This window comes from Mytilus galloprovincialis, chromosome 14, assembly GCF_965363235.1.
Source record: "Mytilus galloprovincialis chromosome 14, xbMytGall1.hap1.1, whole genome shotgun sequence".
Taxonomy (NCBI): Eukaryota; Metazoa; Mollusca; class Bivalvia; order Mytilida; family Mytilidae; genus Mytilus; species Mytilus galloprovincialis.
In genome coordinates, this window is record NC_134851.1 from 65,640,626 (window position 1) to 65,658,990 (window position 18,365).

General features: G+C 33.8%; 2 protein-coding genes and 1 long non-coding RNA gene across 3 annotated transcripts; 1 reads left to right on the forward strand and 2 right to left on the reverse strand.

The window, feature by feature from the left end:
- The first annotated feature begins 3,781 nt into the window (after positions 1-3,781).
- LOC143058151 (uncharacterized) lies at positions 3,782-4,285 on the forward strand. Its single transcript, XM_076231614.1, has one exon. It carries the CDS (start codon positions 3,782-3,784, stop codon positions 4,283-4,285), a length of 504 nt encoding a protein of 167 aa, XP_076087729.1.
- Positions 4,286-5,826: 1,541 nt separating this feature from the next.
- Positions 5,827-12,466, reverse strand: LOC143059454 (uncharacterized). Its single transcript, XM_076232956.1, has 3 exons — positions 12,083-12,466; positions 7,772-8,209; positions 5,827-6,631 (listed from the first exon to the last, which is right to left on the reverse strand). Exons 1-3 carry the CDS (start codon positions 12,186-12,188, stop codon positions 6,336-6,338), a joined length of 840 nt encoding a protein of 279 aa, XP_076089071.1. The 5' UTR covers positions 12,189-12,466; the 3' UTR covers positions 5,827-6,335.
- Positions 12,467-14,275: 1,809 nt separating this feature from the next.
- Positions 14,276-17,975, reverse strand: LOC143058848 (uncharacterized). Its single transcript, XR_012973255.1, has 3 exons — positions 17,934-17,975; positions 15,667-15,820; positions 14,276-14,496 (listed from the first exon to the last, which is right to left on the reverse strand). It is a non-coding gene; the product is annotated as an uncharacterized LOC143058848 (long non-coding RNA).
- Positions 17,976-18,365: the final 390 nt, after the last annotated feature.

Consider the following 18,365-nt stretch of genomic DNA (forward strand, 5'->3'; position numbering starts at 1 on the left):
ATTAACCGTCATATGATTTCAGTACTTTTTGTACATCAGGATTGGCTGTTCTTTATAAAATATGCTTACTTTTAAGAAAAAGATATAAAATTTGTGTACGCATATCCTTAAATGCAAATATTGTGTCATTTTACTGAAAATTATTGACCGCCATTGGATTTTTGTACTTTCTATAGTTGAGAATAGTTTTTTTTTCATAAAATTAAAATTATCAGAAAAATCATACTAAATTTTGTTCGCATTGTTTAAAATCATCAAAATTATTCTTCTTTTTATCAAAAATGATACTATTTTATTTGAAATCAGTTATTTTTACCATTTTGAGACAAGTCTTCTAATCAGAATCGAGATATAATGAGAATTAAAATACTTTAACTTTTATTTTTGTGGAATAAGAATGTAGTTATTGATTTATTTTGATACAAATAATTAACCATCATATGATTTCAGTACTTTTTGTACATCAGGATTGGCTGTTCTTCATAAAATAAGCTTACTTTTATGAAAAAGATATAAAATTTTGGTACGCGTTTCCTTAAATGCAAATATTGTGTCATTTTACTGAAAATTATTGACCGCCATTGGATTTTTGTACTTTTTATAGTTGAGAATTTTTTTTCATAAATTTAAAATTATATCAGAAAAACCATACTAAAATTTTGTTTGCATTGTTTAAAATAATCAAAATTATTCTTTTTTTATCAAAAATGATACTATTTTATTTGAAATCAGTTATTTTCTACCATCTTGAGACAAGTCTTCTAATCAGAATTCAGATATAATGAGAATTAAAATACTTTAACTTTTACTTTTGTGGAATAAGAATGTACTTATTGATTTATTTTGATACAAATTATTAACTGTCATATGATTTCAGTACTTTTTGAACATCAGGATTGGTTGTTCCTTATAAAATAATCTTACTTGAAGGAAAAAGATATTAAATTTTGTAAGCGTTGCCTAAAATGCAAATATTGTTTCATTTTACTGAAAATTATTGACCGCCATTGGATTTTTGTACTTTTTATAGTTGAGAATAGTTTTTTTTCATAAAATTAAATTAACATCAGAAAAATCATACTAAAATTTTGTTCGCATTGTTTAAAGTAATCAAAATTATTCTTCTTTTTATCAAAAATGATACTGTTTTATTTGAAATCAGTTATTTTTACCATCTTGAGACAAGTCTTCTAATCAGAATTTAGATATAATGAGAATTAAAATACTTAAACTTTTATTTTTGTGGAATAAGAATGCAGTTATTGATTTATTTTGATACAAATGATTAACCGTCATATGATTTCAGTACTTTCTGTACATCTAGATTGGCTGTTCTTCATAAAACATGTTTACTTTAAGGAAAAAGATATTAAATTTTTGTACGCGTTACCTAAAATGCAAATATTTCTTCATTTTACTGAAAATTATTGACCGCCATTGGATTTTGTACTTTTTATAGTTTAAAATAGTTTTTTTGTTCATAAAATTAAAGGAATGTCAGAGAAATCATACTAAACTTTTGTTTGCATTGTTTAAAATAACCAAAATTATTATTCTTTTTATTAAAGATGATACTATTTTATTTGAAATCAGTTATTTTACCATCTTGAGACAAGTCTGCTTATTACATTTTTCAATAACTGATTCTTTCATTTTGTTTTTCCCGAGAATGTTTGGAAAATAATAAAATAAAAATCGCGATGTAGACAGCGTTTTAGAACTCGCCGGTTGTGAAAATATATAACCTAAATAAAACGAAAAAGAACATTCTTTAATGATGATATTTTAATTTAGGTTTTTATCTGTACATATCTTTTCATTTCAATTCATAAAGCTTTGCTAAATAATTAATTATAAACAAAATGTATCATTGAACGTTCGATCTTCAAGAGTCGCCATTTTAATTAGATTAAACGAAACTAAGATTCCGTAATTTGTATAAGTTTATCATGTGACGTATTAAAGTTCAATCCGTCATCAAGGTCGATTGGTACTATCCGTCCGATCAGTCCGATCAGTCAATTACTTTTACTATAAGTCAGACGGATTGCTGACGTGAGTTTGACGCGAACTTGACTGATCGGTGACTGATCGATGACCGCTGACTGATCGCTGAAATAGTAACGCCTAAGGTTGCAATTACTGTATTCCTGGCAGTTTTAGCAAGGAGAACGACGAGGTACCTGCTTGGCAACGAATATATAGACATCGCAGTCCAGAAAGGAGGCATGCCTGAAGTATCTGGTTGCATCGAACACACCAGCGTTATTACACAGATTTTAAGAGAAGCAAACGAGAAGAAAAGTGACTAAGCAGTGTTTTGGCTAGATCTGGCTAATGCTTATGGGTCCATACCTCACAAACTAGTAGACCTGACATTGGAGAGGTATCATGTTCCACCTACTATCAGAACTATGCTGCGAGAGTATTTTGACAAGATTGAAATGAGGTTCACAGCTGGAGACTTCAACACAGCTTGGCAGATACTTGAAGTTGGAATACTAACGGGGTGTACAGTATCAGTAGTCCTGTTTGCAGCAGCAATGAACTTAATTGTAAAATCAGTAGAAAAACCAAGTAGAGGACCATTATTGTCATCAGGGGTCAGGCAACCACCAGTAAGAGCTTTTATGGATGATATGACAGTGACAGACAAAACAGTCATAGAGGGAAGATGGACTTTAGAGGAATTGGAAAGGATGATTAAGTGGGCCAGAATGAAGTTCAAACCAAGTAAATCTAGAAGTTTGATAGTGAGGAAAGGCAAAGTGCAAGATGAGACATTTGAGTTAGCAGGTGAAAAGATACCAACAGTTGGAGAGAAACCAGTGAAATGCCTAGGTAAAAAGTTTGATGCAACACTAGCAGATATGGTAAACATGGGTGAAGTTCAAGTGCAACTGGTAGAATGGCTGACGAAGATAGACAAAAGTGGGCTCCCAGGAAGATATAAGGCCGGGATATATCAACATGGGGTCTTACCAAGGATACTGTGGCCATTACTAGTTTACGAGTTCCCATTGTCCAAAGTGGAGAGAGAAAGATCATTGCATGCCTAAGAAGATGGTTGGGTGTGCCAAGAAGTTTCAGCAGCATTGAATTGTACAGCACAGGAACAAAGCTACAATTTCCAATGAAGGCATTGACAGAAGAGTATAAAGTTACAAAGACAAGACAGGTTATGACGTTGAGAGACAGCAAAGATGCTAAAGTGAGAGGAGCCAAAGTAAAGATCAGGACAGGAAGAAAATGGAAAGCAGAGGAAGCAGTTAAGGAAGCTGAGACCAGACTAAAGCACAGTGTCATCGTTGGTGTAACAGCAGTTGGTAGACAGGGATTTGGTATGACAACAAAACCAAGGTGGGATACAGCAAATGAGAAGGGACGGATGGAACTGGTGCAACAGGAAATACGACAGATGGAAGAAGAGAGTAGAAATGTTAAGGCAGTAGGAATGAAACAGCAGGGTAGTTGGTTAAATTGGCAAGCAGCTAGAAGGAGGGTTTTGACCTGGAGCGAGATTTGGAGTATGGAGGGATACAGATTGAGTTTTCTCCTAAGATCAGTGTATGATGTTTTACCAAGCCCATCAAATCTCAATACCTGGGGGTTGATAGAAGACCCAACATGCACCTTATGCAAAGACAAACCAGCATCTCTACAGCATGTGTTGTCAGCATGTCCAGTCGCACTGAAAGATGAAAGATATACATGATGGCATGACAGTGTATTGAAAACAATAGCAGCACAGTTGGATACCACCAGGAGAAAGAAGAGAAAGATGCAGAAGAACATCATATTTGTAAATTTTGTGAGGGCTGGAGAAAAGAAAGACAACCAGGCAGAAGGTTTAGGGATACTTGGAACAGCTTCAGACTGGCAGATGACAGCAGACATACATGAACGCACGAGTTTCCCAGCAGAAATAGCAGCAACATCGCTAAGACCTGATATAGTCATTTGGTCACAGGGAACTAGGCAGGCGGTATTGCTGGAACTAACAGTACCATGGGAAGACATAATAGAGGAAGCTTATGAAAGAAAAATGGCAAAATACCAGCAGCTATTAGAGGATTGCAAACAGCGGGGATGGATGACGTGGTGCATGGCAATAGAAGTCGGATGCAGGGGCTTTGCAGGACAGTCAATGTGGCGGGCACTTAGAACCTTGGGAGTGGTAGGAGCAGAGAGGAAGAAACTGATTACAGAAGTGTGTAGAGAAGCAGCAGTGGCATCACAGTGGATTTGGAGGAAAAGAGACGAAGTGTGGAAAAGTGCAAAGTGATAGAACAATGAACAGTTATTGTGTAGATGATGGACCGATATAGATATACAGAACAGCATTCAGTTACAGAAGAACAGCAATGACATCAGCTGAGACATCGGAGCCGTGTAGGCCATCCAGTTCAAGATTCAGATTGATCACCTGAGCCGGCGCACCTCTGGAGGTTGTTGTGGAATAGCGCCGAAACAGCCAAGGAAGGAGGACTCCACCTGATGATGGAATTGGATCAGCATTCCTTTGATGTTTACAAGGTAATATCAACAATTTATGGCAATCAAAATGTTGCTTGACAAACGAAGAGTATGACTGTCAAGTAGTCGTTGAAACATAAACCTTATCTTTCGGTACAAAACCTGACGTAATTTAAAATCAATGAGTTATATTGTCATGTACGGTCTTTAACACGTACAATTAAAGCGTTTCCAGGTATCATACAAGAAAAGCTAAACAATGATATATAATGATCTACAATAACTTAGATAAAAGAATAGGTGGTGTAAGTGCCCATTAGACAACTCTCTATCCCAGTCACAATTTGCAAAGTAAACCACCATAGCTCTAGTCAGGACCCCAAACGCGGAGCCCCGGTCTACACCAAATAACAAGCCATAAATATGCTCCTTTGAACGACCAGCTCATAAACCAACGGTCAATCTATACAAAAAACGGTTTAATCTATACAAAAAACTGTCAATCTATACAAAAAATGAGAAACGAGAAATATCAACAAACAACACCAACAAACGACAACCACCGAACTCCAGGCCTCCGACCCAGGAAATGCGTTAACAAACACAGCGAACGTCAAAAACAAGTGGAAAATACTATAAAGAAAATCAAATGTCGTAAGTCAAAAAGAAACGAGCAAATATCATGGCAAAAGAACCGTAAACGACGAAAAGATAAACATCAGTCTTCAAAACAGTCAGACTGTAGTTTAAAAACGGACGAATTTGTTCTGATCTGTTTCTTATGTTCGCCTGAAAAAATCACTTGAAACTTCGCCAAAAAAAAATGATAACAAAAATACACGGAACACAAGACCTGAAAAAATCCACAAAAACAAATTTTGTCTTCATCCACAAGTTGCTAAAGACATCTTTTTCTTTGTAATGTCCTTGCATAATGGCGTATAGTGCACCATGTCATAATTTTAAATTGTAATGCCTAAGTTAGTATTAGCAGCATGTAAAATACAACGACGACGTTGGAAAATGAAATGGTCATAACCTTTCGGAATTTTGGGTCTTAAATACTCTTCAATTTCGTACTTTATTTATCCTTTTAAAATTTTGATTAGAGCGTCACTGGTGAGTATTTTGTAAACAAGACGCGTACACAATATTAATCTTGGCTTCTATATTTTTTTATTGAAGAGTACAGAGCATGACGGTATGTAGTGATCTATAATATGAACATTTATTAGCATTCAGCTTTCACTGTTCCAACGTATATGGCATTTACACAACACAAGTTATTGTACAAAAGTGTGCACTAATCTATAGCGAAGTAGAAGTACATGAAACAATCATGTAATTTTCTAGAAAGAGAAGGGCAAAAGATACCAAAAACGATTTTCAAACTCATATGTCGAAAATAAACAGACAACGCTACGGCTAAAATAGAAAAAAAAATACAAACCCATAAAACAATAGTACATAAAACACATCATATAAAGCTAAAAGTGAGCAACACTTATCCCATAAACAACTGGGGTGATCTCAGGTTATTCGCATGAATGAAGCTTACAAATTTTTCTTTAATACACATCACCAGGAAATGAACATTGGTCGCTCGCACATTATCTGTTTTGGAAATATCGTTGATTTAAAAGCTACAAAGATATGCACTGATTATTCCGGAGGTTATCCTCCTTTACACAAATTTCAAAGTGCATTTTATAGAATGACAAAAGTGTAATCGTCCATAGACAAAAATTATGCACACAATTTATAACTAATTTTACAGCTAAAAGTATACATTTGCAGTCTTTGTCAACACATCATGAGTCAAGCATGTAACTACATACTACTACACATATGGTTTAGTCTCAGCATATACTATGCTGATCTTTCTTGGATTTGAAAATAGTACAACATTTGTCAATCAATCTATGAAAATCTAGAAACACCAGTATACCAAATGTTGTCGACAGCATTACTATTCCGAAGTATCCAATACTAGCCGAGGATGGTCGAGAGTCTTTAGCAGATGTAAGTTTTCTAGTGTGAGATGACATTTTTCGTTTATCTACTTTAATATTGTTCACTATTTCCTGAATACTCTCCTCCAATGATAATGTGGTTGTTACATTCTGACAAGTACATGTACAATAAGGAGAAATGCCTGAAAATAGACGATATCATTAAAAAAACTAAACATTTCCTGGACTGAATTTATGTATAGTATCTGATCTGATATTACGTACAACATATATATATATATAGTTTAGATTTTTGTTATTGATTTTCTGTGTTTTAAACGCCACTTTTAAGCACCGCTTTTGGGCTATATCATGGCGTCCAATTTTTATTGGTGGAGGAAGCTGGAGTGCCCGGAGAAAACCAACAACCTTCGATAGGAAAACTGACAATCCTATTCAATTAACATTGGAGTCTAGTGCATCTGCAAGAGCAGGGATCGAACTCACAACCTCAGTGTTGACTGGCTAGTGATTACAGTAGTAATTACTTAGATCACTCGGCCACCGAGGCCCTTCATATAGTTTTGAAACTTAGGACTTTTATTTTTTATGCAATACACCAATTTCGAGTTTGTTTTTCAAGAATGAATTAGATCGGTTGACCCTAGGTCAATCGTCGTATACAACGTCATCGAAGAATAGGTTCTTATTTTTACGTTAAAACAAACGCATTGTCGAAATTCGGATTGTTTTCTATTTGGTATTAAATTTTAAAATGTTACATCTCGTGATCAATTTATTTGGTAATCGTCAATGGCAGTCAGCATGGTTTAAAAACATCAGTTGTTCGACCTGTTAGTAAAATGCGTTTTCTTAAATATACTTTTCACTTTTTTGTTTTTCTTTTGGAAAATGTTGTTTCTGCTGTATTTAGACCCCTCTTCCAAGAAATTTGTTTTACATGCACACGTATAAAAATTGCAGTTTTTATCCAACGCAATCATAGGTTTGAACGTTGTTTTCAATTGAGACTTGTTTATAAATATATATTTACGAAAGCAAATTTACAGATCTAACACTGTTGGGTTGATGTTTAGACGAGTTATATATATATAGTGATATGTTTATACCTGGTAACAAGTCATTGTTTCCTGTCGGTCATTTTTAGCTGTACTGACTCAGAAGATACAAATTTAACCTAGCCCGCTCCATTTTTAACATACAGCATATTCTTTCTCTTTAACTTGATTGTGTTTCTCTTTACCGAAGACATTTTAATTATATAATCGTTAAATTAAAAAAAAATGGATTTAAATGAATGAATCTGAAATCCTAATTGGTACCTCCTCCAGGGCTTGCTGGATTGCCAATGATAGTTACAACTTCTATTGTTGTCTGTGTTGGTTTCTTTCCTGTAGACGTCTCATCTTTCATTGTTGTTGTTCCCTTTTCTGTTGTCATCGCATTTTCTTTTGTTGTTTCTGTTGTTAGGTCTTCAGTTGTCTTATCATCTCCCATAGCTGTTGCATGGTCTTCTGTTGTCATCTCATTTTTGAGAGTAGTCTCTGTTGTTCTGTATTCTGCTGTCGTATAATCTTTTTTTGTTGTTGTTCGGTCTTCTGTTGTCATCTCACCTACTTCTGTCGTTGTGTGTACACCAGTGGAGTGGTGTTTTGTCGTTGTGTGTTCTTCAGTGGTGTGGTCTTCTGTCGTTGTTTGCACTTCAGTGGTGGGGTCTTCTGTGGTTGGAAAACACGCTGGACACTGACTACGTACGTGTACTGTAAAATTATTTGTGAGTTTTTATTTAAAAATACAGTATATCAGTTAACAAGTTAATTTGACGTGTCATTCAATTTTCGTAAACAACAATCGAGATTCAATTCGCCTTTTCAGTATCTGAAGGACTATGGGTAATCTCTTTGTTCGTACACCAAAATGAGAAAAGCGTACGCAATTTGTTGAATTCCTATTGTTTATAACGTTTGAAAACAATCACAACGTTTTGATGTACTCTTTTGAAGATATTACCCAAAATGCATTAAATTCAAAAACGACGAATTGCAAACTGTAATTTGAAGAACTAGAGGCACTAAAGAGCCTGTGTCGCTCACCTTGGTCTATGTGCATATCAAACAAAGGACAAAGATGGATTCATGACATAATTGTGTTTTGGTGATGGTGATGTGTTTGTAGATTTTACTTTACTGAACATTCTTGCTGCTTACAATTATCTCTATCTATAATGAACTATGCCCAGTAGTTTCAGAGGAAATATTTTGTAAAAATTTACAAATATTTACAAATTGATGAAAATTGTTAAAAATTGACTATAAAGGGAAATAACTCCTTAAGGGGGTTCGCGGGTCTAAATCATTTATATAGGATTTCTCTATTTTTTTCTATAAATGAACTTTATCTTATAGTTAATACAAAAATACAATAAAAAAGTGGGGTCACCGTTCATTTGCGCTCACAATCTGCCTTCGAAAGAAGCATACATTTTTGTAAAGGTGTTTTTTTTCTGTTAAAGTAATAGGAGGAATAAAGATAATATTGAAAAAAAATAGAAATTTATTACAGAAATCGCTCAAATTTTACAGTAATTTAGTTTAAGTACAGTTTATATGGAAATTATATTAATAAATATAGGTCACCGATGAGTTTAAAAAGATATTTCAATTTTAAAGCAAAAAAAATGGCCTTTTTCCACCAAAGGGAGATAATTCGGAACTTTTTAAATGATGTATACATTTTAAAAGTCATCTGGGGCCAACACGAATTGATAGTTTTGAATGATTTTTGTACCATATGATAAAGTAACAACAAAAAAAGGTAATAAATAAAATTTGTAATGAAAAACAAATGTTTATTTTTTTCTGAAATTTTTAGACCCTTGAGCCTCCTTAAGGGGTCAATTGACCATTTTGGTCATGTTGCATTATTTGTAGATCTTACTTTGCTGTAAATTATTGCTGTTTACAGTTTATCTCTATATATGATATTATTGAAGATGATAACCAAAAAAGGCAAAATTTTCTAAAAATTACCAATTCAGGGATAGCAACCCAACAATGGGTTGCCTGATTGGTCTGAAATTTCAGGGCAGATAGATCTTGACCTAATGAACAATTTTACCTTCATCATATTTGCTCTAAATGCTCTGGTTTCAGAGATATGAGCCAAAACTGAAATTTACCCCTATGTTCTATGTTTAGCCATGTCGGCCATCTTGGTTCGCGAGCAGTGTCATCGGACATATTATTTTAACATAGATACCCTAATGATGATTGTGGCAAAGTTTGGTTAAATTTGTCTCAGTAGTTTCAGAGGACAAGATTTTTGTAAAAGATCACAACAATTTATGAAAAATTTACTATAAAGGGCAATTACTCCTTAAGTGGTCAACTGACAATTTTGGTCATTTGACTTATTTGTAGATCTTACTTTTGCTGTTTACAGTTTATCTCTATATATAATAATATTCAAGATAATAACCAAAAACGGCAAAATTTCCGTAGAATTACCAATTCAGGGGCACCAACCCAAGAACGGGTTGTCTGGTTCATCTGAAAAGATCTCAATCTGATTACCCCCTATGTTCTATTTTTAGCCATGGCGGCCATCTTGGTTGGTGGTCCGGGTCGTCGGACACATTTTTTAAACTAGATACCCCTATGATGATTGTGGCTAAGTTTGGTGAACTTTGGCCCCGTAGTTGAAGAGGAGAAGATTTTTGTAAAAGTTAACGACGGACGCCAAGTGATGAGAAAAAAGGTAACACCTCAACAATTAGAAAACGATAAAAAGAAACATGCATATGTCCATAGAGTATACAGAAAAACAAGACAGACCTTGCAATCTCGAGCTATCTATTAAAAATCGTGTAATTCTTGAGAGTTTGCTTCAAAAGCAGTAAAAGTTTTAATATGCATATTGAAACCAAGTGTATTTGTATGTTATAAAAAAGAGAACAAAATGACTACTGGGTTAACAGAATAGTCTGTGACACAGACATACTATGAAGGTCAACCAAAAAATTGCAATCATGAAACTTTCGGACCTTTGAAGACAGTTACATTTATTTAGAAGAATTATTTGGTTTAAATGTTTTTCAAAAGATAGAATGAAGCAAATAATTGCATGTCCAGGGATAAGGTCAATCAGGACAAATTAAAGCTACAGTTGTTTGCAGATTTTAAAATCATGCAAATCCATTAAGAAGGGACAGATCAAGGTAACATAACACATACTCAAAAAGGAACAAGACGGGATGCATCGAAAGGAAAATGTTTTCTGATTTGCATGCATCATGCGTCATGCAAATGGACGGGAAAAACCAACAATTATAGACCTAGTCAGTATTTATTGCCATGGCTGGTTTAGTCTTAGCTTTATCCTAGGTCACTTTTAAAGTTTTGAATGTAAAAATGCAACCACTATTTATTGATTGATTGTTGCTGTTTTAACGCCACTTTTAGGCACCACATTTTGGGCAGTTTTTATTGCTGGAGGAAGTCGGAGTGCCCGGAGAAAACGGCCGACCTTCGATAGAAAAATTGACAATCCTAGTCAATTAAGATTGGAATCGAGTGCACCCGCACGAGCGGGGTTCGAACTCACAACCTCGGTGTTGACTGGCTAGTAATTACAGTTTTAGAACTACTCAGACCACTTGGCCAACAAGGCCCCCTACAACACAATAAGATTCCATGTTAAGGTGATACCAAAAACCTTGACTCAAATTAATTAGGCTCGTTCCAATTTCATAAAATTATGACAAAATATTTACTTTGACTCTTTGACAAAAATATAAAAATTTTGAAAAGTTTTAACCAAGCCTTTTATCGGAAAAATTTGGTTAGATATATAGCAATTTGGTTAAATATATAGTAGCATATATAACAATAATTTTGATCATTGAGAAGCTTAATATTTCCTTAACAATACAACGTGCATGTGTAATTAAAACGTTTCGCTGATTTTACAGAGTTATCTCCCTGTAGTGTTAGGTACCACCTTAAACTGAGGGAAAGACATATTTAATAATCGATGTCAATGTACTTGTTCATGTTATATCTTCTTTTATACATTGTGAACAGGACATGTTCTCCCTTCCGCGGAGCACCTGAGCTCACCCCCAATTTTGTTAAGGTTTCGTTTTCACAGTCTTTAGTTTGCTACAGTGTGTTATATAGTTTATTGAAGTATATAGAGTGTTTATTGTCTTTTTTATTAATTTTTTTCTGTTGTCATGGAGTTACCAATTTGTCTTCGACTAACGAGTTTTGTACCACTCGCTTTTATATATATATATAAATCTAAATAAAAGGAAGAAGACGCAATCAATAAAGATGAATAAAAAGAAAAGGAGGATTAAAAGCATAAAAAGAAATAAAAGAAATAGATTACATAAGGGTCAGGATGGGTTTTACAGACAAGAGGATACTTGGTAAAAAGTGCAGAATAAATGACCAAAATGATAATAGAAAAAAATAGCCACATAAAAAAAAAGAATAACGGGGAGATAAAATATAATGAATACAGAATAATGAGCCAGATTTATAAGGAATAGAGAAAAAAAGTTAAAAAAAATTCCAGAATACAGAATTACTGCAAATGCATAAAAAAATACTTAAGTTATATATAATTACTTGTTAAGTTACAGTTGCGGATGTAGTTATAATGGTTTCCAGAAGCTTTTTGATTGATAATGTTGTAGTAAGGATCATCAGTGTCATCATAGGTACGACATACCATTGGATCTGACGTCACACGCAATACGAATCCCCAGCAAACACCATTATTTCCTATTATCGATTCGCAAGCGTTAGTACAGTCTTGCGCTGTTGCCGGTGAGATAAAACGATTACCGGTAAAACTCCCATAGTGCCATTTAGTAAAAGTATAGTAAACACCAGTAGTGCAAATACCTGAAACAGATTTGATACGAAATCAGCGAAATCGAGCTCAGTTGTCAGTGATCCGGTCCTAAATGATTTAGGGAGATACCATTTGATTTCTAGGGTGAAGGTGGGTGGTGCTTTAGGATGAAATTTTAAAAAAATTAGGCAGGACAGGTGTTTTGAGTAAAAAAAAAAGGCAGGATGAGTCGCATTGCAAAAAAAAAAAGGCAGGATGACAATTTATGTAAAAAAAAGTCAGGATAAACTAATAAAATAGACAGGACCGAAAAGAGTGAAAAATAAAAAAGCAGGACAGAGATTACAACTTAAAAAAAGGATGGACAACATTTTTCATCCAAGCCCCCCCCCCCCCCCCCCAAAAAAAAAAAAAACAACAACAAAAAAAAAACAAAACAAGAAACAAATGGTACCTCCCTTATAGCATACATGCAACTATGTTTATTTACTTTTCTGAAGATGTTTAGGAAGCATTAGGACACTAAGAATCTAACTCCGTGGGGCAAATATGAAATATGGCTTTGGTTTTACTTTTATGTCCTTATTGGCCAATATATAGCACTTGACATATTCACGTACTTGAACATCCTTTGTCTTCACATTGTTGGGTTTAATCGTTCATGTTGAAGGTGAATCTATAATTAGATATAGGAAGATGTGGTGTGAGTGCCAATGAGACAACTCTCCATCAAAATAACAATTTATAAAAGTATATCATTATAGGTCAATGTACGGCCTTCAACACGGAGCCTTGGCTCACACCGAACAACAAAATATAAAGGGCCCCAAAATTACTAGTGTAAAACCATTCAAACGGGAAAACCAACGGTCTAGTCTATATACAAAACTGTTTTCGACGCACCACGCTTATATTTTTAGTGTTATATATATTAACTGAATAAAATACGTTAAATAAAACCAACATTACTTCACTAATGCACAAATGTTAAACCTATGTATATTTCTTTAATAAATAGATATATTATATCATTTAAAAAATAAAGCTTATTGAAGAGAACTGTAAGAGGGGAACAATTTATCTAGGCTGGTCATTAACCTTGCAACATACGGGTATAGCAGAGCCAAACAGATAAAGGACCCAGAATCAGTCTTCTATCAACTAGAAAACCATTAGGGAACGACAATTTAACTTCAAAGGAGGGGGTGGGGAGAGGGTTATGGGTTTTTCCTAAAAAAATAATCTGATCCCCAATTTGATGGAAAAAAATCTTCTGGTCAAGCAGATGACAAAAAAAAATTTCTGAATGCAGATTTCCCCCATACCTTATAGTGTAAAATTTTGAAAAAAATAATTTGATAGCGTCCAAAAACTAAATGATTTTTTCGTCCCCCCCCCCATCCCCCCTTTGAAGTTAAATGGTTGTTCCCTTACATATCATAAAATATCTATGACATATTGATAAATTTTGCAGTCATAATTTATGGTTTTACTAAGTGATGTTTATAGTGTCTCTGTGTTCTGTCTTTTGAAGGAAAAAAAATACAACCTACATTATTTCCAGTGTTTTTATAAGTTATGATTTAGAAATTTTCTAGAAAATAAGATCTTATAGAACAAATATATCAAATAGAGCTAGTGCAATACTGTTTAATAAATTACATTTACATATATGGTTCATTACAATACGCTGCTATTTAAATTGGGTAACAGCCATCTCGTGTCATTCTGAAATCAACCTTAATTTCAAATGAAATGTAACATTCATGATGACACGAGCTTCCACAATAAAGTGCACATGTAAATTGAAGTATTTTAAAGGGTGGTGAAAGCGTTGATAGTGCGCACATTTTATGAATGAAGTGCTTCCACGCTTCATAAAAATGTACTTCGGTCAACGCTTTAACACCCCAAAAAATTTACAAAAAGAAGCATTTAATTCTTAAATAAAATCATACGTTTGTCTTCTTCGCACATAAACGACTTCTTCTCAGTATCACAATCTGCCAAATTCCATTCCAGTCCCGTATTCTGTACAACGGTATAAGTACATAGATACCCAGCACCTTCCGTTTTTGATGAGGACCAATTCTCATAAATTGGCGACGATCCGTCATCTGACCATATGCGATTAGTATTATCACTTGGATTTGGAGCATACAGTCCTATCCAGATGTGCATTCCCCTGAAACAAAAGACCAAGACGAAGCTAGACAAGGGAACGATCCTTTAACTTCAAAAAGGGAAGGGGGTTATTGGTTTCTTTCTAAAAATATTAAAATAATAATGAATAAAAATATGTTGGTCAGGCAACCCAAGAAAATATTCTGAATCCAGATTTTCCCATATCGTATAATGCTTAATATTGAAAAACATAATTTGATTGATAACGTTAAAAAAAATCGGACCCAGGAAAAACCATTACCCTATCCCTTTGAAGTAAAGTGGTACTGCTCCCTAAACGAGTCTTCCCCTCCGGAGCCTCGGTCACTTTTACTCAATACTCGGCGTTCAAACTTTGTTATCGCTACACCGAATCCATCGTTTTGATTGGTTGATATCTAATTCTGAGTGTGATTGATTTGTTATCATGCGTAAATTATTAATGATATGACGACAAGGTCCAAGTGTTGCGATTTGTTCTGAATATTGGAAACTTAAACTGAAGAATCGCAAAAACACCTATATCAAAAAGTAAAATATTTAAATGTAGATTATTCATCCATTTCATGATTCAATTGCATAGATTTTTCCATTATACATTGTAGATAAGATGTACACGCAAGAATCATTGATTGATTGTTGGTTGCTTAATGTCCAAAGAAAAATATTTCATGCATGTTTTGGACGAAATAGATATATGCAAGAATGTTCACAATTAGATAGTGGTGTAATACAGTAACTGTTATAAATACAGCAACTGTTGTAATACACAAAATATACTATTCAAGTTTAACTAAGTCATGTAAGTAATAAGTTGTAAATTGTATATGGAATTGAATCAAAATAGATTGCTATATTATAATGCAATCTTTGTAATAGAATAAAGTAATGTTAGATACTATGCAAACGTAAATGGATCGGAAGAAAACAGGCACACCTTTTTTTTAAATCTTATTCTCAAAATGTATTTTATTTCATCGATATAATTATTTGTATATTACATATTTTTGATAATCTCATTTTCAATACGGGCCTAATTATCAGACCTGGACTCGTATTAAATAGCAATGGGTTGATTCAAGCAATAGTATTTTAAAAGTGGGAGGTATTGGTGATCCGTTCTCGACCATTCATATGCGTATTCCCTAATATGCAAATCATATAAAAATTATATAATAATGACAATAGTTACAAGTGGGACGATAGATGTTCTTTGAGAAGGTGATTCTTGGCTTCTCTATAAATCTGTACAAGATTTTGTCCTTGACTATTGCAGACGGTCAAAGCAGTTTCCCACGTCACAGGTGTCGTGTATAGTGTAATATCTCCCGCAATAACCTGATATCCTAAAACCATAAATATATTCTCATCATATTTCAAGTAATAGTTACCTCAAGTCACATTGTGAAAAATATCGAATTTGCTTTATATTCTAAAAGCAATGCAAAAAACTCCCGCAACAATTAATTTCATCCACAACATCAAACATGTTATCTAACAATTATTCAGGGTCTCTCTCTGATACCAAAGGAACTAAGTTGTTCATCTGCTGTAATCACACCAACGCTGAGGTTGTCAGTTAAGCCCCAATGTGGCAGGTGTGTTCGACTTCAATCTTAAAGTCAAATGAAACGAGGGAGTGGTGAAAAATACTGTTTATTTACAATATAATTCTTGAACCAATGCATGTATATATCATAAACTTAGTCTTATATACACGATTTTATCATTTTTTTACGTGAAAATATCGCATAATCGTAATTGTTTTCTCTCTCTGTCTGTTATGAAGTAAAAATATGGCAGTTCATTGATTGTCGTGTTTTGAAGCCGTAGTTTACCGATTGTCGCATTATAGTAAATAATCAATAAAGAAGCATGAATATTGAGAACGTGTGTAATATGTCAATCAGGTAAATCAGGTAATAGTTTATTTCAGTGACAGATCTTGAGTTTTACTACCGAAGGTCGATGATTCTCTCCAGGCACCCTGGCTTCCTCCATTAACAAACTAAGCGTCTGTAATAAAGCTTATGTTGTTGAAAGTTGAATCAAACACCAACAATCAATCAATTTTGTTTATCATTAAAAGGAAGTTTAGAGCATTTAAAAAAAAATATAAGAAAGAAGATGTTATATGATTGCCAATAAGACCAACCTTTTACAAGAGACCAAATGACACATACATTAACAATCATATGTCACCGTAAGGCCTTTCAACAATGAGACTTCTGAATAAAAAAGGGATAATCAATATCAAAATTGAAAAATAAACCCAAGAATGCCATAGCAAAGGTTAGGTGTTCTTTCGTGCTAATAATCTAATGTTCGTAGTGTTTCTCATGTAAGTACAAATTCGTCGTGATTTGATTTGACATTTGACAACTTGCATTTGAGCACCACTGATAAGTATTTATACTGCACTCGTTCTATTTGAGCAGTCAAAATGCGTTGATTGTATATTTCTGTGCCATATACGGTCACTGACCTGATATCACTTTTCCTCATGAATATTTAAATAGAAATTGTCGAAATTATATTTAATTATTCATACGACATCTTCAACCTGTTCTTGTTTCCAATGTAAACAACGATGCGTTTAACGACTCAAACTTGTTTCTTTTGCAATTTTTGGGAAAACATATTTCACTTATTAATATTTTTTTGTTTGCAACCTATAAATCATTAAGTTTTATGTTTATTGATGATATTTTAGTCTGCAACGAATTCGTTCATCATTGATTGCGGTAATGATGTACATTTCATCGTGTTTTATATTTCTCCGTCTGTGTGATATGAGGCCTTTTTAAAGGGGGATTTTTCCCAATATTTAAATCAAATAAATAACATTAACACAATAAACAACAATTGAAAATGTTTTTTTAGATTGCAGTATAAAGACAATAATATTGTATTGACTTGACATATCAACGATATAAGGATTCGGCCCGAAACGGGGAAAATGCTCGGCACAGCCTCGCATTTCCCCGTTTCTAAGCCTCATCCTTGTATCGTTGATATGTCAAGTCAATGCACTATTATTGTCTATGTTGATGCTTCAAGTTGTTTGTATTTGATATCAAAACATTTTAAAACAAGTTTGAATTGTGTTAAGCTACGTTGTGGCCACGATCCAATACCAGATCTTTCACAATCCTTTAGCTATATTTGACTGCCATCAGTTATTCTTATACTACGATAATTTATCTCCATACACTAAATAACGACCATGAACTAATCAATAAACGGACTGTCAAATTGTGAATTGAAATGAGGAATGTTTCAAGAGACAATAACCCGACTAAACAGCAGAAACAGCCGAAGGCCACCAATGGGTCTTCATTACAGAAAATTGTGTCTTGACTATGAAATGTCTGTTTTTTGTTGTTGATTTGCTGATATTAATATAGATTATCTTAATTTGAGATATCTTCATTATAAATAAATTAAGAAATAACTTACCGTTTAACAAAATGAGATAGATGATTAAATTCATCATCATCTGAAAAGAAAAAAAAACGTCATAAATATTTTTATTCTTAGCATTATTACCAATATAGCCGAAATCGAAACGTGCTTTTCTATTAGTAAGTAAAATAAAATTATTAGTATTGTTTCGTAAAAATACAAGTACTATATACGATTGAAACAAAATAGAGGCCTTCTTTCGCTCATTTTGTAAGTATATCCAATATATGAAAAATGCAAACACTTAAAGGCATGTTCAACCATCTACAAACATGTATATTAATCGCGTGATAAGACCAGCTTCAGTTAAGAGAACAGGCGAAGGCGGCATCACAGATACCCCACAAAGGAGTTATCACGTACTAGACAAACTGAGTCGGAACCTTTTATTTTCTTAAAGAAATCAGTGGGATGGGCCCGTTATTT

Bases quoted from the DNA above. Each gene is read 5' to 3' on its own strand.
- LOC143058151 (XM_076231614.1), top strand. From the start codon at position 3,782: ATGCAGAAGAACATCATATTTGTAAATTTTGTGAGGGCTGGAGAAAAG.
- LOC143059454 (XM_076232956.1), bottom strand. From the start codon at position 12,188: ATGGTATGTCGTACCTATGATGACACTGATGATCCTTACTACAACATT. The intron at 8,210-12,082 runs GTAATTATATAT...ATAATTTTACAG, and splicing joins CCGCAACTGTAACTTAACAA to TACACGTACGTAGTCAGTGT. The intron at 6,632-7,771 runs GTACCAATTAGG...GTCTATTTTCAG, and splicing joins TCCAGCAAGCCCTGGAGGAG to GCATTTCTCCTTATTGTACA.